The 22,693-nt window shown below is 46.9% G+C and overlaps 1 protein-coding gene across 1 annotated transcript in view; it reads left to right on the forward strand.

Annotated features, from left to right (window-relative positions):
- The first annotated feature begins 10,657 nt into the window (after positions 1-10,657).
- kif5ab (kinesin family member 5A, b) overlaps positions 10,658-22,693 on the forward strand; it is a 52,263-nt gene continuing 40,227 nt past the window's right edge. The window contains exons 1-12 of the mRNA XM_051925389.1: positions 10,658-11,351; positions 13,651-13,738; positions 13,961-14,034; positions 20,394-20,498; positions 20,576-20,624; positions 20,705-20,760; positions 20,840-20,927; positions 21,006-21,130; positions 21,211-21,315; positions 21,396-21,544; positions 21,624-21,772; positions 21,851-22,026. Coding sequence (XP_051781349.1) covers positions 11,220-11,351; positions 13,651-13,738; positions 13,961-14,034; positions 20,394-20,498; positions 20,576-20,624; positions 20,705-20,760; positions 20,840-20,927; positions 21,006-21,130; positions 21,211-21,315; positions 21,396-21,544; positions 21,624-21,772; positions 21,851-22,026 — 1,296 coding nt within the window. The 5' untranslated portion in view covers positions 10,658-11,219. The remainder of the gene's footprint in view (positions 11,352-13,650; positions 13,739-13,960; positions 14,035-20,393; positions 20,499-20,575; positions 20,625-20,704; positions 20,761-20,839; positions 20,928-21,005; positions 21,131-21,210; positions 21,316-21,395; positions 21,545-21,623; positions 21,773-21,850; positions 22,027-22,693) is intronic.

Genomic DNA, 22,693 nt, shown 5'->3' on the forward strand with positions numbered 1-22,693 from the left:
ATCCAATTGAGATGCTATGGCATGACCTTAAAAAGGCGGTTCATGCTAGAAAACCCTCAAATAAAGCTGAATTACAACAATTTTGCAAAGATGAGTGGGCCAAAATTCCTCCAGAGCGCTGTAAAAGACTCATTGCAAGTTATCGCAAACGCTTGATTGCAGTTATTGCTGCTAAGGGTGGCCCAACCAGTTATTAGGTTCAGGGGGCAATTACTTTTTCACACAGGGCCATGTAGGTTTGGATTTTTTTTTCTCCCTAAATAATAAAAACCACCATTTACAAACTGCATTTTGTGTTTACTTGTGTTATATTTGACTAATGGTTAAATGTGTTTGATGATCAGAAACATTTTGTGTGACAAACATGCAAAAGAATAAGAAATCAGGAAGGGGGCAAATAGTTTTTCACACCACTGTAGATAGATGTGAAAGGTGTAATATGATAGATAGATAGATAGATAGATAGATAGATAGATAGATAGATAGATAGATAGATAGATAGATAGATAGATAGATAGAAGGTACTAAGTAATAAAAAGACAGATGGGTAGGTAGAGAGACATGAAGAACACCATATAATAGATGGTGTAATGGGCGGCCGGGTCCCATGCCCAGCCAGGACGCCCCTGTTGTATTTGGTCCAGGGGAGCAGCCATGGATGTCTCACTACCTCCCCCAGGACGCTTGGTGGCAGCCTCCCTGGCTGACGATGGCGCCTCAGTTTCCCGCAGGGTTTCATGGGAGATGGAGTTCTCCACAACCCGGTGGGGATCTGGGGTGGCCACCAGGGGGTGCTGCATGGATCCCGGAGCCCACCTGGACATCTCTACAGCCCCGCCCGGAAGTGCAATGAGCCACTGGTGATCAAGCACCTGGAGCACGTCCGGGTGGGCTATAAAAAGGGCCAGCATCCACCACTCAGGAGCCAGAATTGGGAGGAAGAGGACGAGGTTGCCTGGGAGGAGTGGTGGTGCCAGAGGAAGGATTGTTTGTGCTGTTTAAAGTGCTCTGGGACTGTGTGTTGCCTGTGGGGTTCACGGGAAGATTTGCCCCACAGGTGAAGAGAAATAAAAAGCCAGTGTGTTTTACATGTGCCTCTGTGTAGTCTGTGCTGGGTTATCACAATGGCTAGACAGATTGATATGAAAGGCGCTATATAATGCTACTGTCTTATTGTCTTTTTGTTTCCCCTCTCAAATCCACACAGAGCATCACAAACAATAGCGTGGTTTGACCAAACCTAAGCAGCGGTGTAGTGCTGAGGCTCATTGAAGTGACGAGTTGTCTGTTGTTGTATGTTTGCACTTCCAGGCCGAGCTTTTTAAAATGGTGGCTGTGCAGCTCAGGCCCATAAAGAAGTGTGGACAGTCCCAGTTATTTGCCTCCATAAAGGGATCCACATTAATGTGATTAAAAATAAATAAATAAAGGAGATCAATTTTGAGAACTGCACCGAGCTCAAGATGTGATGCTGCGTTGTGAGGAAGACCACCCTAAATCAGAAAAAGCCACCGTGAAAGCCCAGGTGTGCTCCATCTACTTCAGTCTTAAGCTGCCATCCACCCTAATGAAAGGACGAGAGATAAAGTTTGTGATGCGCCATCTGTTGGAATGACAAATGCAATACTTTTGAGTATAAAATGCATTCCAGTAGAAGGTGCGTTGAAAACGTTAGCACTGAGACCCCGAGGTGTGTTTCCAAGGAGCAGAAGAGCAGGTCTGGATGGAGATAAAGTTTTTCTTTTTTGCTTGGTGGCCTTGTGCTGTTCAGCAATCACCTGGATGCGCTGGCCCTGCCGCGTGTGTCACCTGCGTGTCCTGTCCGTGTTTTTCTGGTGTCACAGACTGATTGGGCGATGGGTCAACAGTTGGGGTATCACCCTGCTTAATGATGGTAATTCGAGCCCCGAAATAAAGCTGGGGTACAGGAGCCCCGTCTCTCTCTAGCATGGGGGTCCCTAAAGGAGCAGACTGAATAAAGAGTATCGTGCTCGTCCCAAAAGGGCCAGGGCTTCCACAAATCCTGGGGAGGCCTGTTTGGGGTCTGCTCTTTGGTGCTGTGGTAGAACAGTAGAGAAGAGGTAGACAGCAACAGCGCCCCCTCTTGTCCAGGGGTGGAGGTGCCCACCTTACAGGAGCCCTGAGCAGGGGCGTAGCTGGTGTCCCAGGTAGGGGGGGGGGGGTTTCCAGTAAGACTGATCTTTTTTTCCATTTAATTTGCTTAGCGTTTTGTACGTCTGTCATTATTTGTTGCACATTTCCCAGGCCTTAGGGTTTCTTGTGAGAAGGTCACCATAAGGCAGGCCGAGGGATGGACACAGTGACATTCCTTTTGTTTTATATTCAGCGCAGAGCTTTGTCTGTCATTCTGATTGTTCAGTCTGTCACTTTGGTGTTCATTTCAAAGCGAAACGCAGCCAGTGGTTACGTTTTTGATAGTAAAACCGGACCCCGTCTTTGGTACCACCAAACCGTGATGCCATCCTACTTTGGACGTGTAAACCCAGACGTCACTTTAAGTCCCGCTCAGTGGGTGACGTTTTTTGCTGCTCTGTGTGTTTTTTTTCCGTCTCTCATCCTGGTTGGCCGGCAGTCTCGTTAAAGATGGGAGGAGGTCCCCTGGGGTCACAGACTCGCTGTCACCTCTGAGACCACCACACCGGTGACCACCATGCAGCACGGGCTCCGCCACTGACTTCACTGTGCGTCTGCCATCCGACTGGTTGGATTTTTCAACACACTGGGCAGACACCTCGGCCTCCCTGACTACAGCTTGATGACGGGCTTTGTGTGCCGTCAGACATTTTATGTCACTTAGGAGCGCCGATGACCCCCCCCCCCCCCATGTGCGCCCTGGCACCGCAGACACGATTTGTGTGCTGGACGCCAACCTGGAACCCTGATTGGTTTCATCCACCAAGAGAACTTGAGGGGCAGACGTCGTCGTGTTGTTGGTGCGTCACGACCCTCAGTTGATGTCACGTCTGCCCACCTGACGTACGTTGCACTCTTTGGTGAGCGTCTGCTGGTGATTTCGTGGTCCGGAGATGTCAGAGTCTGAATCCCTGACCGTTCTGTCACATTCTCGTGGTTTGCACAGCTGAGGTGGTCCGCCTGAATGCAGGGTTTGTGCTCTTAAACATGGAGCCCTGTCAAGTGTGGCAGAAGCTTACGTCAGACCTTAATTAAAAAACAGACAAACCCACCGACTGGTCCATAAGTCCAAACCACTGGAGCCAGAAGGAGCTTACGATGTCCCAGACCGATGTTCAGCTTTCTTAGCGTCTGACAACACGATGGGGTGCCGAGTTCTTATGGGACCTGTGCCCCCAATCCTGTTATGTTCCCACGTATGTAATATTTAAAAGACAAAAGGTTACAGTGTCGTCACGTTAGAATCACTAGCTCTGAGGACCACCTTGCTGGCTCTGATCGGGTATGTGGTGCCACCCCAAGGTAAGAGGGGGCGCGGTTACTAAGTGTCCAGTCTCTTTCCCTTTCAGATCGCAGAAGACGCCCCAGGAGGCCGGCTGACCACGCCGCCATCACCTCCACAGGCCCCACCCCTTCTCACTTGTGTTTGTCACATTTCTTATTTCTTTGTGTAGCAGCAGGCCGGATAGGGCCAGACACTTGAGTGGCAGCAGTCTGGGCGGGGCCAAATGCTTGAGTATCAGCCAATTGGGGCAGGGCTAGATAACTGACATGGAGTCTCAGAAGCAGAAACCTTGACAACCTTCAAGAAGGGAGAGCTGAGCTGTGAGCTCAACAAGTGAAGAACAAATGGACTGAGTGGTCTCCTCCTGTTTGTCACATTTCTTATTTCATTGTGTAGCAGCAGGCTGGATAGGTCCAGACACTTGAGTCTCAGTCACCTGGGTGGGACACAGTGCTTGAGTGTCAGCAGTCTGGGCGGGGCTAGATAACTGAATCTCAATTGAATGGGTGGGGTTAGGTCCTTGAGTGGCAGCAGGCTGGGTGTGGTTAAACACTTGAGTGTCAGCCAATTGGGCAGGGCTAGGTAACTGACATGGAGTCTCAGAAGCAGAAACCTTGACAACCTTCAAGAAGGATCTGGAGGAGCATCAAGGGAGAGCTGAGCTATGAGCTCAACAAACGAAGAACAAATGGACCGAGTGGTCTCCTGTTTTGCACATTTCTTATTTCTTTGTGTAGCAGCAGGCCGGATTGGGCCAGACACTTGAGTGGCAGCTATCTGGGCGGGGCTAGATACTTAAGTCTCAGTCACCTGGGTGGGGCTAGATACTTGTGTCTCAGTCACCTGGGCGGGGCTGAGTGCTTGAAATTCAGCAGTACTGGGTGTGGCTACATGCTTGAGTGACAGCAGTCTGGGCGGGGCTAGATAACTGAATCTCAGTTGAATGGGTGGGGTTAGGTCCTTGAGTGGCAGCTATCTGGGCGGGGCTAGATACTTAAGTCTCAGTCACCTGGGTGGGGCTAGATACTTGTGTCTCAGTCACCTGGGCGGGGCTGAGTGCTTGAAATTCAGCAGTACTGGGTGTGGCTAAATGCTTGAGTGACAGCAGTCTGGGCGGGGCTAGATAACTGAATCTCAGTTGAATGGGTGGGGTTAGGTCCTTGAGTGGCAGCTATCTGGGCGGGGCTAGATACTTAAGTCTCAGTCACCTGGGTGGGGCTAGATACTTGAGTCTCAGTCACCTGGGCGGGGCTAGATACTTGAGTCTCAGTCACCTGGGTGGGGCTCAGTGCTTGAAATTTAGCAGTACTGGGTGTGGCTAAATGCTTGAGTGGCAGCAGTCTGGGCGGGTCTAGATAACTAAATCTCAGTTGAATGGGTGGGGTTAGGTCCTTGAGTGGCAGCTATCTGGGCGGGGCTAGATACTTGAGTCTCAGTCACCTGGGCGGGGCTCAGTGTTTGAAATTCAGCAGTACTGGGTGTGGCTAAATGCTTGAGTGACAGCAGTCTGGGCGGGGCTAGATAACTGAATCTCAGTTGAATGGGTGGGGTTAGGTCCTTGAGTGGCAGCTATCTGGGCGGGGCTAGATACTTGAGTCTCAGTCACCTGGGCGGGGCTAGATACTTGTGTCTCAGTCACCTGGGCGGGGCTAGATACTTGAGTCTCAGTCACCTGGGCGGGGCTGAGTGCTTGAAATTCAGCAGTACTGGGTGTGGCTAAATGCTTGAGTGACAGCAGTCTGGGCGGGGCTAGATAACTGAATCTCAGTTGAATGGGTGGGGTTAGGTCCTTGAGTGGCAGCAGGCTAGGTGTGGCTAAACACGTGAGTGGCAGCCAGTTGGGCGGGGCGAGCTGTATGATCAAACTGCCCAGTCATGGAGAAACTTTGAGGACCTTTATGAAGGATCTGGAGGAGCTACAGGGACAGCTGAGCTACCAGCTAAACAAACAAACAAATGAGAAACGGGCTGAGTGGTCTCCTCTCCTCTCCGCTCCTCTCCTCTCCGCTCCTTTGTCAAATGGCTTGTGTCTTGTGTATCACGATGACCTGATGGCACACCAGTGTTTGGCCGATTCTTTGTGACACGACTGGCATGTGATCTTGCTTGTCATCAGTGAAAGAGCGACAGGCGTGACTGGTGATGCGACTTCATGTTCGTGGTGGAGAAGTTGGCACTTAAAGGGGTAAAAGTCTGGGATGGTCCCACCGCAGCTTTCATGCCAGCAGTGCCCCAGTGCAGTGGGGCACAAGAAAGAATCAGCAGGTTAGAAGAGTGCAGAGCATATCAAATGGGCCGAGACCAGCGCAGCGTTTTAAAGATGAATTGGGCTTCACGGCTGCCTACGCGGCCTGCAGACATCAAAGAGAAGGCGGAGGATTCCTGCCAACTGAACGGATTGGCGACCCGCTGATGCAGAGCTGAGCCGCTGCGCTGTGGCCGACTGATAACACTTCAGGAGAAGGCCTGGCATGTCACGGGCTCGGTGACTCTGGATAACGTCACCTCACTGCTGGGCCACTCACCGTCAGTGTCCTGAGGGGGTCGGCACACCTTTACCTTTTCACCCCAGCGGGTGGCGCTGACCATCAGGATGGCGTTTCAGCTCCTGGTCTCAGTTAGGTTGGTTACTTTTGGTTTCCGGCTTTGTAAAGTCCCTCGTCATGACCTACATATGGTTGGGGGGATTCACAGGTCAAGGATAGTTTTCTAATTTAATGCTTCATTCCAAACGTTGATTATTTCTTTTTTTTGTTTCCTCAGCTCTACCTTGTGTTGTTCACGTCTCCTGTGTGAATGGCATTCTGTGGCAGATGCCGTGCTGAGGACGTCTTCATTGGCGATGGGCTTAAAGGTCACTGGTGTGGCACTTTAGGATCCCAAAACTCTTTCTGAGCTTCTGTCCAACCGATAACTGAGTGTGAATCTAAGGTCAATGTGGACCTCGGTGTTCAAGTTTGAAGAGCACCATCTACTGGAATGGATTCTGAAATGCATGTAATAATACAATGCATTACATTTCTTATTCCAACAGATGGCTCATCATAAATATTTGTAGTAATAAAATACATTAGCATAAATGTTGGTGATGTGCCATCTGTTGGAATGACAAATGCAATGCATTGTATTATTACAAATGTAATAAAATGTAAAAAGGAAGTCAAAATGTGAGGTTTGAATACACCATGGGAGGTCAGAAAATCAAGAGTCCACCTTATGAGAAGGATTTAGGAGTCATAGTGGACTTGACACGATCAATGTCCAGACAGTGTGCAGAAGCCATTAAGAAGGGTAACAGACTGTCAGGTTATATAGCGCCTTGATGTGTGGAGTACAAGTCACAGGAGGTTCTGCTCAAGCTGGAGTCCTGGGTGCAGTTATGCTCTCCAGGCTACAAAAAGGACATAGCAGCACTAGAGAAGGTCCAGAGAAGAGTGACGAGGCTGATTGAGGGTACCGGGGGTGAGTTATGAGGATTAGAAGAGCTGAGCCTAACATTTGCATTAAGTTTAGGTCTTGTCAGGTCTCAATACACAAAGGGAGGTCTGAAAATCCAAAGTCCACCCTTATTAGAAGGATTTAGGAGTTGTAGTGGACTCTACACTGTCGACTGCCAGTCAGTGCTCAGAAGCCATTAAGAAGGCAAACAGAATGTCATTTTATATAGCGCCTTGACGTGTGGAGTACAAGTCACAGGACGTTTATAACACACTGGTGAGGCCTCATCTGGAGTCCTGTGGTCAGTTTATGACTCCATAAAGACACAGCAGCACTGGGGGACTTCCTGAGAAGAGTGACAAGGCTGATTGAGGGGCTACAGGGGACGAGTTATGAAGAGTAAAAGAGCTGAGCCTTTACAGTGATGAAGAGGAGACCTGACTGACGGGTTTAAAATGAGGAAGGGAATTAGAGCAGCGGATCAGACAGTGAAATAAAGGCTCTCACTTAGGGTTACGTCGACGCAAGTGCTGCTGGTCTTGAGGGGCTGTGCAGGACGTCTGAGCTCTTTAGTGAAGCTGCCCCCAAATACCACCAGCTACACCACAGGACTTCACTGTGCCTGAGCCTGAGCCTGACCCCAAACTCAAGTGGCAGGCTCCAAGCCCTGCAAGGCCCAACAGTGAAGGGAAGGCTTCTTAAAGTTCCAAAAAATACTTTAAATGCTCAAAATACTCAAAAACAGCAAGAAAAACTACAAACTTCAGCAATGCAAAGACAAATGAAAAATCATTAAAATAAAGAATAAATGTATTTAGATAGATAGATAGATAGATAGATAGATAGATAGATAGATAGATAGATAGATAGATAGATAGATAGATAGATAGATAGATAGATAGATAGATAGATAGATAGATGTGAAAGGCACTATATAATAGATAGATAGATAGATAGATAGATAGATAGATAGATAGATAGATAGATAGATAGATAGATAGATAGATAGATAGATAGATAGATAGATAGATGTGAAAGGTGCTATATGATAGATAGATAGATAGATAGATAGATAGATAGATAGATAGATAGATAGATAGATAGATAGATAGATAGATAGATGTGAAAGGCACTATATAATAGATAGATAGATAGATAGATAGATAGATAGATAGATAGATAGATGTGAAAGGTGCTATATGATAGATAGATAGATAGATAGATAGATAGATAGATAGATAGATAGATAGATAGATAGATAGATAGATAGATAGATAGATAGATAGATAGATAGATAGATGTGAAAGGCACTATACAGTATAATAGATAGATAGATAGATAGATAGATAGATAGATAGATAGATAGATAGATAGATAGATAGATAGATAGATAGATAGATGTGAAAGGCACTATATGATAGATAGATAGATAGATAGATAGATAGATAGATAGATAGATAGATAGATAGATAGATAGATAGATAGATAGATAGATGTGAAAGGCACTATATGATAGATAGATAGATAGATAGATAGATAGATAGATAGATAGATAGATAGATAGATAGATAGATAGATAGATAGATAGATGTGAAAGGCACTATATGATAGATAGATAGATAGATAGATAGATAGATAGATAGATAGATAGATAGATAGATAGATAGATAGAAATGAAAGGCACTATATAATGATAGATAGATAGATAGATAGATAGATAGATAGATAGATAGATAGATAGATAGATAGATAGATAGATAGATAGATAGATGTGAAAGGCACTATATGATAGATAGATAGATAGATAGATAGATAGATAGATAGATAGATAGATAGATAGATAGATAGATAGATAGATAGATAGATGTGAAAGGCACTATATGATAGATAGATAGATAGATAGATAGATAGATAGATAGATAGATAGATAGATAGATAGATGTGAAAGGCACTATATGATAGATAGATAGATAGATAGATAGATAGATAGATAGATAGATAGATAGAAAGGCACTATATGATAGATAGATAGATAGATAGATAGATAGATAGATAGATAGATAGATAGATAGATAGATAGATAGATAGAAATGAAAGGCACTATATGATAGATAGATAGATAGATAGATAGATAGATAGATAGATAGATAGATAGATAGATAGATAGATAGATAGATAGAAATGAAAGGCACTATATAATGATAGATAGATAGATAGATAGATAGATAGATAGATAGATAGATAGATAGATAGATAGATAGATAGATAGATAGATAGATAGATAGATAGAAATGAAAGGCACTATATAATGATAGATAGATAGATAGATAGATAGATAGATAGATAGATAGATAGATAGATAGATAGATAGATAGATGTGAAAGGCACTATATGATAGATAGATAGATAGATAGATAGATAGATAGATAGATAGATAGATAGATAGATAGATAGATAGATAGAAAGATAGATAGATAGATGTGAAAGGCACTATATGATAGATAGATAGATAGATAGATAGATAGATAGATAGATAGATAGATAGATAGATAGATAGATAGATAGATAGATAGATAGATAGATAGATAGATGTGAAAGGCACTATATGATAGATAGATAGATAGATAGATAGATAGATAGATAGATAGATAGATAGATAGATAGATAGATAGATAGATAGATAGATGTGAAAGGCACTATATGATAGATAGATAGATAGATAGATAGATAGATAGATAGATAGATAGATAGATAGATAGATAGATAGATAGATGTGAAAGGCACTATATGATAGATAGATAGATAGATAGATAGATAGATAGATAGATAGATAGATAGATAGATAGATAGATAGATAGATAGATAGATAGATAGATGTGAAAGGCACTATATGATAGATAGATAGATAGATAGATAGATAGATAGATAGATAGATAGATAGATAGATAGATAGATAGATAGATAGATAGATAGATAGATTTCTCCATTGTAAATGATCAGCTGCTGGCCTACTAGGGCACTTTGACATTTGACATGTCCTCCCTCTAATGACGTGCAAGCCGCGTTACTACATTTTTATTTTTCCTTACATTTGATTTCCAAGCGTGTCGTCACATTTCAAGTTGTGTCTTAACAGCGGTGTTCAGGTTAAGTTTGCCGACAGTTGAGATACGAGTTCATATCATGGGCTCATAGCGAGTAGCGAGCCGCGTACTTCAGATAATTACAATGACTAACGGGCCGGGCGGGTTGACGTCGTCACCTCACTCGCTGAAGGAGGCCCGGTCCGGTTTGGAGGCCCAGTCCGCTCCTGCTCGCCGTACAAACTTTTCTGTAAGACATCCATATATCAGACCATGAGAAGGTCTGAGTGGATTGGACGGCCCATAAAGTGCACGCGCTGATTGTTATTATGGAGGTCTGCTGGGTTTTCCGCAGGCTTCTTACTTTCATTTTTGGTTTCCTTTATCGGCCTTTCAATCGGCCCTCACTCTTTAAATGGTCGTCTTTTGCACCATTGTCTTGCTGCTTTGAATCAGTAGCCATACCACCTGATTATTAAGTAGCCCGTCTGTGTCTTGTCAGCGCTCTGAGAAGGTAAAAGGCGCTATATAATATATGATGCCACCACCTGCTTTCGCTTCTCCCCGTACCTGTGCCGCAGTCCCCCAATCCGAGCTCCCCAGTCCAATGTTTGTCTCCGTGCAGGGGGGCGGGGCTGTGACGTCACGGTCCAGGCGGTGGGGGGCGCGGCCGGGATGCGAGCGGGTGCCTGGGCTGCAGATGCCGGCAGTGGCGAGCGGCTCTCATTTCCAATGCGCCAGTCGGCCCCGGCGCGGCACATCTGGCAGTGCGCAGGAGCGCGTAGACTCAGTCAGGGAGGGTGACGAGTGTAGACGGAGACCCCCCACACACACACACTCCGTCCGTCCGTCCACTAAGATCAGGCAGCCCACTGGACCGGGACAAAGTTGTCGCGCCAAGGGACGGGATTCGGAGGTTGTCCCAGCCGTGCACGCGCGTGGCGCTGCGCTTGGTGGCGGCGGGGCTGTCGCGCACGCGCCCGCACGCGCCCTCCCGCACGCTCAGTGCGGCTCTCCTCTCCTGCAGTTCGCATCCTCCTCACACACAGCAGACAGACAGACGCAGCGCCCTCGCCCTCCTGCATCTCAGTCAGCGCTCGGGACGATGCGATAAGCTGCGCTGCCGCTGCTGCTGCTCTGGCCACACCTCGTCTCCGCAGAACAAAAGCCCGTCACCTTTGTGGAAGCCGCCGCCACCGCCACCGTCACCGCCACCGCCGCCTCGCATCCTCAACGACTAGCGATCCGCATCTGCAGCCATGGCTGACGCACCTGCCGCCGAGTGTAACATCAAAGTGCTGTGCCGCTTCCGTCCTCTGAACCAGGCCGAGGTGCAACGGGGGGACCGCTTTCTGCCCACCTTTCAGGGAGACGACACGGTGATCGTCGGGGTGAGTGAGCGGTGCCCGGGCAGCGGGATGGTGGATGGGGAGGGTATGTGTGTGTGTGTGTGTGTGTGTGTGCCCGCCCAACCTGGCCGTGTGTGTTGCCGCATGCCAGTCCTTCACAGAGCCTGGAGTAGCTTTGTGTGCTCCTGCTGCCCTGTCTGGGCATTTGCATGGCATGACCACTGGGCTTTCCCCGGCTGGGTGAGCGCTGTGCCAGGCAGTTCTGGGTACCGGGGGTACAAAGCACAGAGTACGGAAGGGGTGGAACACGAGTAAAGGTGAGGAGGTGGGAATCCAGGAAGGTCATTGGCAAATGTGGTCCTGACTTTGTGGCTCGAGTACGGATGGGCATCAAGATGGGAAGGTGAGCTGGGCAGGGGTTAGGCTTCGAGATGGAGGAGGTGGGAAGGGTAGAGAGGCCAGATAAACAGATTGAGAGGACAGCAGAAGGAGATGGACTTGAGCTGTCAGTCTAATTGTTTTGCTGATTAATATTAATGCGTGTTGACGGAGATTTAGCCATCATGGCACGGTGGCTGATGGGCTTGATCTGCCGACATGCCGACGTGATCTCCAGCTGACGAGCAGCATTCAGGGATGCCAGGCTCAGGCCTCTTGTGACTGGTGTGTCATTAGGAGGAAGTGACCGGGCCTGTGTTGTCACTAAGTGTTTGTGTGGCCGACTCAGAGCTCTCCTCCTCCTCTTCCTCCTCCTCCTCCTCCTCCTTGTGGACCAAACTGAAAGTCATTGGGGCTGAGAGGTGGCCAGAAACGCTTAGGGACAGCAGCCCCTGGTGTCTCACCGGCCTAGGCTACCTTCGGTGAGCCTCCTGGCACTGCTGGCTTCGCACGAATCACTCGGGCGGCCTTTCCCCTCACTTGGCACGTGCCAGGGCATTCTGGACCAGCGGTGAGCTGTGTGTCTCTCAGGACGCCACCGCCTTGTCCTCTGTTTTTTACGAGGTAAACAAGTGACCGGTCTGGTCAGATTATCCTCTGACGTGGGGGCTTCTCATTTGGCGTCCCCGGGGGAGTCACTGGACTGGCTCTGCAGCATTAGCCTCGGCTCAGCACTTTGCGAAATCGATATTGACTCATTTATCATGGAGATTCCGGGAATGGTTGAGTGCGGGTGGGGCTGGGCAGGGGGTTCAGCGGGCGTGAAGGGGGCCTGGGCAGCGGGATGGCCGTCTCGTAGTGACACCTAAAACAATAATATGGGTTTGCATCAGCGCCTCCTGACGCATACTGCTGCAGTAATAACCCGCCTGGCCGATGCACACTTCCATCACTTACCGTATTTCTGTCGGGAGCTTTGAGTCATGCCGGCAATAAAGTCAGGGCATGGTGGATGTTCTCGCCGTCGGACGGTGACACCAACTGTCCCTCTGGCCAGCGAAGTCCTTCTTCCTAGTGGTGTGGTCCCCTGGTGGCCGTGACGCATCACTGTAGGGCTTTACGGATGACCACCTGGCCTGAAGGCCTAAATCAATCCTTCTAGACGGGATGGAGATTTGCCTTCCACGCCTGTCGTCACTCTCCGTGTGTTTATTCACGTGTCACTTTCTATGCCTTTGTGGACGTGTTGGTCTTTCTCTCTTGTTGTGTTTTCACTGAATTGACAACAGGCGGTGGTCTCTGAGTCTGCAGCTGGCACAGGGGCTATTGGACATTGGCACTGAGACACTGCTTGGGAGAGGCGCTATACACATAAAATATATTATTATTATTATTATTAGACCCTGCACGTGAAATTGTGCTGACCAGGGGGCATCCCCAGATGACATTTGTCAGAGCTGAGCTGGGTGCTGTGCCACTGGGCAGCCGCCATTCCCTGGCCCCCTTTGTGTACTGACAGCTCCATCCCTTGTCGTCAGGCTGCGTTGCTGTGGCAGCTCCTCCAGAAGGTGGTTGCTGTGGTAATGGTGGGCCGGCGCCGGGGGACAGACAGGCCCTCGCTCGCTCGCTCTCTCGCTCGCTCGTGTGAGGCGGACGCGCCCTCACGTTCTGTGCTGCCTCTGCTGCTGGGGGAGGGGCCTGCCATCTCCCATTAGTATCCAAGCGTTCACGAGGGGCTCCAGGACGGCGCCGTGTGGCTGATGGAGCCGCTAGTCGTCAGGCCTGCCAGGGCTGGTGAGGCGTGAGGTTTGCGCCAGCCTGGAGACCCTGATCGGTCCCCTTCGTCACTTCCCAGCCATCACTTTGGTGGTCCTGGTGTGTTCCTCTCGGCATGCTCTGATTTTTGGGTGTTGTGTGTGCTGCATGTCACTCTCTAAACCTTCGTATTTTAATGTCCCGACAGGGGAAGCCTTACGCCTTTGACCGGGTCTTTCCACCAAACACCACCCAGGAGCAGGTCTACAACACCTGTGCCAAGCAGATTGTGAAAGGTGAGAGCGAGTGGGCGGCTGGGGTGTCTGTGCGGACGAGTGAGGTGGCAGCGTCACAGCAGGCCCACCAGATGATTGATGACACGTTTCCGGCTGAAGGGTCACTCTGCCTTTGGCCGCTTTCACTCTTCAGCAATGACGCCAGTTCAAGAGGCTGCCATGTCTGTCAGTTTCCCATCTCGCTCTGACTTCCTGTCTCCTTCTTATTGCTCTGCATTGCAGATGTCCTGGCCGGATACAATGGCACCATCTTTGCCTACGGACAGACGTCTTCAGGCAAGACGCACACCATGGAGGTACTGTGACTGTGTTCATCCTAAGTTTGCATGTGCCCCCCCCCACTGCCCTTGACCACCTGACTTACACGCAAGCCTCCGAGCGATGGGCCATTTGGGGACAAGGAGATCCTTTGAACCTTTCTGGTGAATCGTTTAAGCCTCTCTGTGGGCACAACACTAGTGATGTGGCGCCCGTGGTGTGTTGTCAGCACGTTTTGTTTTCTTAGTGGGTGTTTAAAGTGCATGGCATGATGTCACAGCCTTTGTGACACAAACATGTACCTCATCCAGAATTAATTAGCCTTCGGATTTCTAACGTCACGTCGGTCATGTGGACCTTAGCACAGACCTCCGTACGGCTTGCTGACCGCACAAAGCAGACATCAGTGACTGAGTCATCCTGGTCCATCGGGACAGCAGGGTCACTCGAACCTTCCTAGAGTTCTAGGAGGGAACTGCAGGACCACCACACTTATCAGCTGCTTGACGTCTAGCTGCGGCAAAGCCAAGGTCAGACTGAAACATCAGCTGCGGCCGAGTCGCACGATTCTCATTCGCTTGATTCTCAAACGGAATCACAGCCCAGAAATGACTTGCATGGTGTTCTCCTTCATTATATCTTTTTGAGTTCAAACCTGATCATTACCCGCGAACGAGTCGCACGATTCTCAAACTGAATTGTTACCTCCAAATGAATTGTGTGATTTTCTAATTCCCTAATTATTTTGAACTAGCAAAATACCCGCGATTTGCAGCGGAGAAGTAGTGTACACATATCTAGATATACATATATACATTTATATATACACATCTACATATATATATATACACATATCAACATATATATACACATACATATACACACACATATACATATATACATATACACATACATACACACATACATACACACACATATATATATATATATATATATATATATATACACATACAGACACATATATATACATATACATATTTACATATCTACATATATCCATCCATCCATTTTCCAACCCGCTGAATCCGAACACAGGGTCACGGGAGTCTGCTGGAGCCAATCCCAGCCAACACAGGGCACAAGGCAGGAACCAATCCCCGGCAGGGTGCCAACCCACCGCAGTGTATCTATCTATCATTATTATATAGTGTCTTTCACATCTATCTGTCTATCTATCATATAGTGCCTTATTGGCTCCAGCAGACCCCCGTGACCCTGTAGTTAGGATATAGTGGGTTGGATACTGGATGGATGGATGGATATAGTGCCTTTCACATCACATTGCTCCATCCATAAATGAAATCATGCTGGCCGGGTACAAATTTATTTCCTTACCTTTCACATCTATCTATCTATCTATCTATCTATCTATCTATCTATCTATCTATCTATCTATCTATCTATCTATCTATCTATCTATCTATCTATCTATCTATCATTATTATATAGTACCTTTCACATATATTTATGTATCTGTCTATCTATCCATCCATCCATTTTCCAACCCGCTGAATCCGAACACAGGGTCACGGGGGTCTGCTGGAGCCAATCCCAGCCAACACAGGGCACAAGGCAGGAACCAATCCCAGGCAGGGTGCCAACCCACCACAGGACACACACAAACACACCCAGCACACACTAGGGCCAATTTAGAATCACCTAACCTGCATGTCTGTGGACTATGGGAGGAAACCGGAGCGCCCGGAGGAAACCCACACAGACACGGGGAGAACATGCAAACTCCACACAGGGAGGACCCTGGAAGCGAACCCAGATCCCCAGGTCTCCCAACTGCGAGGCAGCAGCGCTATCCACTGCGCCACTGTGCCGCCCTATCTACATATATATACACATATATATACATATCTACATATATATATATATATATATATATATATATATATATATATATATATATATATATATATATATATATATATATATATATATATATATATATATATACACAGTATATAGACATACATATATACATACATACATTCACATATATATACATATCTACATATATATATATATATATATATATATATATTTGTTTGTTTATTACGATTATAGTTATTTATTGATTCCCTTCTTTAGCTGACTGCCTGCTCATATAAGGTGCTCTGCTGTTTTTTGTGAAGCAGCCTTTACACAGCTTCTCCGCTGTTTTATAAACGAACGCCATATAAGCCCATCCTTTTTCGTTGCTTCCCCAAGGAAGCAGCCTTTTTATTTAATCCACGAGTTCTCTGCTGTTTTATTGTTCGTTTATTACGATTGTTATAGTTCTCTTTGTATACCACGTTGTCAGTTCAGCACTCAGGTTGTAATATGACCAAGCGGTGCAAGCTTACTGTTAAGAATGCAACGTATAGTTGTACAGGAGAAAAGCAATCTTGCCTCAAATCAATGGCAACCTTTTGTAGGTCTATGAACTTAATTTAAACTTTAGGTTTACACCGTGCTTTGTTTCCAAAGTACCTGCACTCATGAATATGTCTGTATGTGTCAGTCGCTTCATATTCTTTTCCTACATTATCAATTGTGTAATGTGTTTTTTGAACAGGTTTGATTCATCGAAGTGATCACTCGTGCTGCGTTCAGTCAGTTCACGTGAGCCGCTCTCTTGTGTGATGTTGCGATGTCCACGGCTTTATTTAATGTTAGCTAAGACCCGGCACTTAAAAGTTTCTCGCTACAGCAATTTTAACTCCGTTACAAAGTGATCCAAAGTCTCATTTATACCTCGTGTCTTCTCATTAAACTTGTATCTCGCGAATATGGTATTGCAAACGGCAGCGGGAGTGTTTCTATAAACTTAATTTAAACTTACGGTTTACACCGTGCTTTGTTTCTGCAGTAGCTGCACTTATGAATATGCTTGTATGTGTCACTCGCTCGCTTCTTATTGTTTCGCTGCCTTCTCAATTGTGTAATGAATGTTTTCTTCAGTGCTCTTTGGGGCTCTTCCTTGTTTTCTACGTACTACGCTCACAGTCAGTTCACGTGATTACGTGGGAGGCGTGATGACACGATACGCAACTCTGCCTCCCATGGCCATCGAGCTGCAGTCTATTACAGTATATGGACAAAAAAGAGGTTCCAGTTATGACCATTACGCGTAGAATTTCGAAATGAAACCTGCCTAACTTTTGTAAGTAAGCTGTAAGGAATGAGCCTGCCAAATTTCAGCCTTCCACCTACACGGGAAGTTGGAGAATTAGTGATGAGTGAGTCAATCAGTCAGTCAGTCAGTGAGTCAGTGAGGGCTTTGCCTTTTATTAGTATAGATCTAAACTGAATCATTACCCACGAACGAGTCACATGTTACTCAAATAGAATCCTGACCCGCCAATGACTTGCGTGATTCTCTCATTCAGCATTTATTCTGTTCAGAGTTCAGACTGAATCATCAACCTGCAAACAAATTATATGATATTCTTTCTCACAAATTCTTTTGAGTTCAAACCAGATCATTACCCGCAAACTAGTCGCACGATTCTCAAGCTCAACGATCCTTTGGTGTTCAGACTGAGTCATTACCCAGGAACGAGTCGCACGATTCTCAGACTGAATCACGACCCAGGAATGACTTGCATGGTTTTCTCCTTCATTATTTCTTTTGAGTTTAGAGCGAATCATTACCCGCAAATGAGTCACACAATTCTCAAACTCAACGATCCTTTTGTGTTCAGACTGAATCATTAAGTGTGAAAGAGTCCCGTGATTTTCAGACTGAATCATTACGTGTGAACGAGTCGCGTGATTTTCAGACTGAATCATTACGTGTGAACGAGTCGCGTGATTTTCAGACTGAGTCATTACGTGTGAACGAGTCACGTGATTTCATTACATGTGAACGAGTCGCGTGATTTTCAGACTGAATCATTACGTGTGAACGAGTCGCGTGATTTTCAGACTGAATCATTACCCACAAGTGAGTTATGTGATTGTCCCAATTAACAATTCTTTTGATTTCAAATCATATCATTACCCACGAACAAATCACGCGATTCTCAAATAGAATCAGGACCCGCCAATGAGTTGCATGGTTCTCTCATTCAGCATTTCTCCTGTTCAGAGTTCAGACTGAATCATTAACCTGTGAACAAACTCTATGGTATTCTTTTGCATTCAGAACGAATCATTACCCGCAAAACGAGTCACGCAATTCTCAACCTCAATGATTCTTTGTGTTCAGACTGAGTCATTACCCAGGAACAAGTCATGTGATTCTCAAATGGAATCATTACCCCCAAATGAATTGCGTGATTTTCTAAATCATTTGTTTTTTTGATTTCAAACTGAATCATTACCCACGAACGAGACACACGATTCTCAGATAGAATCCTGACCCGCCAATGAGTTGCGTGATTCTCCCAATTAACAATTCTTTTGAGTTTAGACCGAATGATTAACCTGCAAACAAATTCTATGATATTCTTTTTCACTAATTCCTTTGATTTCAAAATGAATACATTACCTATGAACGAGTTGCACAATTCTCTAATGATAATCATTACCCGTGAAAGAGTCATGTGATTCTCTCTATTCAACAAATCTTTTGAGCTTACACTGAATCATCAGCGGTGAACGATTTGCATGATTTTTCTCATTCATTAATTGTTTTTGAGTTCAAGCTGAGTCGCTACAAACACAAACAAGCTGGAGGATACACACTTTCAAGGATTCTCGATCGGCCCCGTGGCCCACAAACGAGTTGCATGGCTTTCTCCTTCATTATTTCTTTTGAGTTCAAACCAAATCATTACCCACGAACGAGTCACACGATTCTCAAGCTCAACGGTTCTTTCGTGTTCAGACTGAATCATTACGTGTGAACGAGCCGTACAATTCTCAATCGTAATCATGGCCCACAAATCAGTTGCATGCTTCTTTCATTCAGCATTTCTTTTGAGGTCAGAGTGAATCATTACCCGCAAACGAATTGCACGATTTTCTAATTCCCTAATTATTTTGAATTTAAACGGAATCATTACCCACGAGCAAAATGCACAATTCTCATATGGAATCATGACCCAGGAATGAGTTGCGTGATTCTGTCATTCAGCCAGTCTTTTGAGTTCACTCCCTTGAATGAAATGCATGATCTACTCCGTCTCTAATTCTTTTGAGCTTAAAGTGAATCATTACCCAAGAATGAGTCACAGACTTCTCGAATGGAATCATTGGCCACCAACAAGTTGCACGATTCTCTCATGTCACAATTCTATCGAGTTCACTCTGAATCATTTCCTTTGAACGAATTGCATGATTTTCTAATTCCCTAATTATTTTGAATTTAAACTGAAGCATTACCCAAGAATGAGTCATAAGGTTCTCACAAGGAATCATTGCCCACCAAACAAGTTGTATGATTCTCTCGTGTCACGATTCTTTTCAGTTCAGACCGAGTCATTACCCAGGAACGAGTCACACGATTCTTGAATGGAATCACGACCCGTAAAAGAGTTGCGTGATGCTCTCCTTGGATGATTCTTTTGAGCTCACACTGAATCATTACCCAAGAATGAGTCACAAAATTCTCCAATGGAATCATAACCCGCCAATAAGTTGCGTGATTCTCTCATTCAATATTTCTTCAGAGTTCAGAGTGAATCATTACCCATGAATCCGACCCACAATTCTCAAATTGGACTCGTGAAGGAGTTGCGTGATTCTCTCATTCAGCCAGTCTTTGACGTTCATTGTTTAACTAGTTGTCCGTGATTTTCTCCATCAAACTGAATCATTACCCAAGAACGAGTCACAAATTTCTCAAAAGGAATCATTGGCCACCAAACAAGTTGCACGATTCTCTCGTGTCACAATTCTATCGAGTTCATGACCTGGGAATGAGTCACATGATTCTTCTCATGAATGCTTGGGGGGTTTCTTACATGGTTGGTGCGTCACAACTCAACAAAAGTGCCCCTCATTTCCCCCTTGTCTTTGTAATATCGTTATGATTTCCCAAAGGGATCCCAGATGGTTCTGGCTCTAGTGGGGAAGCAAGACCATGTTGTGTCCTGAGGACAATGACATTCACACTTGTGTGATAAAAACATAATACAAAAAAAAAAACCATAGGGTCAGTCCTCTTAAACACGTCACTCTCAGAGGGGTCCAGTCATATTGGTGAATCAGATGTCTCAGGTCACTAAACTGGTGGTTTAAAAGAATAGGATCAGTTAAGTGAATCACAATGCCCATCACTAGTGCCTCAGCATGTCCTCACAGTCCTAGTTGGCAAGTTCGGGGTCTCTGGCACAGTCCCCTCGTGCCGTCATTTCACTCCGATAGTCCTGTGAGATGCCCAGTCTCACCTGAGTCCCATGGGCAGGCCAGCCGTCATCTGCTCTTTGCTTTGTAGGGCAAGCTGCATGACATCCAGCAGATGGGCATCATCCCTCGCATTGCCCAGGACATCTTCAATCACATCTTCACTATGGATGAGAACCTGGAGTTCCACATCAAGGTGGGTGATGCGCCAGCTGTCATGGAGGCAGGTTCTTGTACGTTCCTTTACTCACGTGCTCGCCGATTTTCTCCCAGGTGTCCTACTTTGAGATCTACATGGAGAAAATCCGAGACCTCCTGGATGGTAGGTCCCATTCTCTTGCTTTGGGATTCTCGTTCTGTGCAGATCACTCTCAGTCTCACGCATGCACCCCTCTCTTTCAGTGACCAAGACCAACCTCTCTGTCCATGAAGACAAGAACCGAGTGCCATACGTCAAGGTGAGTCGAAGCGCGCTGACTTCTTCTTTCCCTGCACGTTGTCTGCTGCAGTTCTGTCAGCTCACCATTGTTTCCACAGGGCTGCACCGAGCGCTTCGTCTCCAGTCCGGAAGAAGTGATGGATGTGATTGACGAGGGGAAGTCCAATCGGCATGTGGCCGTGACAAGTGAGTCGAACCCGAGGCGGGCTGGAGCTCAACAGGAGTGAAGCCTCAGCCGCTGAACTGTCCCTCTTTGCCACGCAGACATGAATGAGCACAGCTCTCGCAGCCACAGCATCTTCCTCATCAACATAAAGCAGGAGCACATTGAGACGGAGCAGAAGCTGAGCGGCAAGCTGTACCTGGTGGACTTGGCCGGCAGCGAGAAAGTGAGTAGTGACGTTCACATCGGAGCGCCAGGGCTCCTTACCGTCTCATGCGGGTCTTCATTTTGTGCTTTTCTTGGCAGGTCAGTAAGACGGGGGCTGAGGGGGCCGTTCTGGACGAAGCCAAGAACATCAATAAGTCGCTGTCTGCCTTGGGCAATGTGATTTCGGCCCTGGCAGAGGGGACGGTGGGTTCTGCTCTGATTCAGCTGCTCAGTTCGCTCATTCTTGGGACCACCTGACATGTACACTCCATGTTCTCTTCCAGAAAACCCATGTACCCTACCGGGACAGCAAGATGACCCGAATTCTTCAGGATTCTCTAGGAGGAAACTGCCGGACCACCATGTTTATCTGCTGCTCACCATCTGGCTACAATGAAGCTGAGACTAAGTCCACGCTCATGTTTGGACAAAGGTCTGGGCCGGACGCCAATGTCAGGTGACACTGGAGAAGAGCGAAGACGAGGCTGACTCTCCTGTGCTCCCCCTCCTAGGGCCAAGACCATCCGTAACACGGCTTCAGTCAACTTGGAGCTGACGGCCGAGCAGTGGAAGAAGAAGTTTGAGAAGGAGAAGGAGAAGAACAAGACCCTCAAGGAGGCCCTCCAGAAGCTGGAAATGGAACTAAACCGCTGGCGCAATGGTGAGGTGGTGTGACCCAATCTCGGCCTTATGTTCACGTTTGTGACGTCTAATGAGGACCTTGTCCTTCACGGTTTAGGAGAGAATGTGCCCGAGACCGAGCAGCTGAGCAATGACAACGGCAAGGCGGAGATTACCGATGACACGCCCGTCAATGACAACGGCAGCTCATCCATCGTGGTGCGCATCTCCGAAGAGGAGAGGCAGAAGTACGAAGAGGAGATCCGCAAGCTGTACAAGCAGCTGGATGACAAGGTGGACGTGAATGTCTTGTGGGGCTTTGTGTCTGTGAAGGTGGTCTCGCCCGGACAGTGGGGGTGATAACGCATCACCACTCTGCCCAACCCGGGTGTTACACCGAGGGGCTGCTTCGTTCATGGTGCCGCCGACTCTTCTGGTGTCGAGTAAGCATGTCAGGGGTTACGACCCCCCGGTGGCCCAGGACACATGCGAGGGACAGCGTAACTCTTTAAAGGCTTATCATTGTTTGCCCTTTTGTCCTAGGGTTGAATATTCAGTCAGTCAGTCTCTAACCCGCCATATCTGAACACAGGGTCACGGGGGTCTGCTGGAGCCAATCCCAGCCAGCACAGGGCGCAAGGCAGGAACAAATCCCGGGCAGGGCGCCAGCCCACCTCAGGGCACACACACCCAGCACACACCAAGGGACGGATCACCAAATCTGCATGTCTTTGGACTGTGGGAGGAACAGACACGGAGAGAACATGCAAACTCCACACAGGGAGGACCCGGGAAGCGAACCACAAGTCTCCTTACTGCGAGGCAGGAGCGCTACCACTGCGCCACCATGCCTACCGGGTTCAATATTTTTCCAAAAAAATCTGAAGCAAACGGCTTCAGACATACATCACCATAAAATACGTCTCGGTTTCACGTCTCCTGAGCCTCTGTAAATTCACGT

Source organism: Erpetoichthys calabaricus, chromosome 3 (genome assembly GCF_900747795.2).
Source record: "Erpetoichthys calabaricus chromosome 3, fErpCal1.3, whole genome shotgun sequence".
In the NCBI taxonomy this organism is placed as follows: domain Eukaryota; kingdom Metazoa; phylum Chordata; class Cladistia; order Polypteriformes; family Polypteridae; genus Erpetoichthys; species Erpetoichthys calabaricus.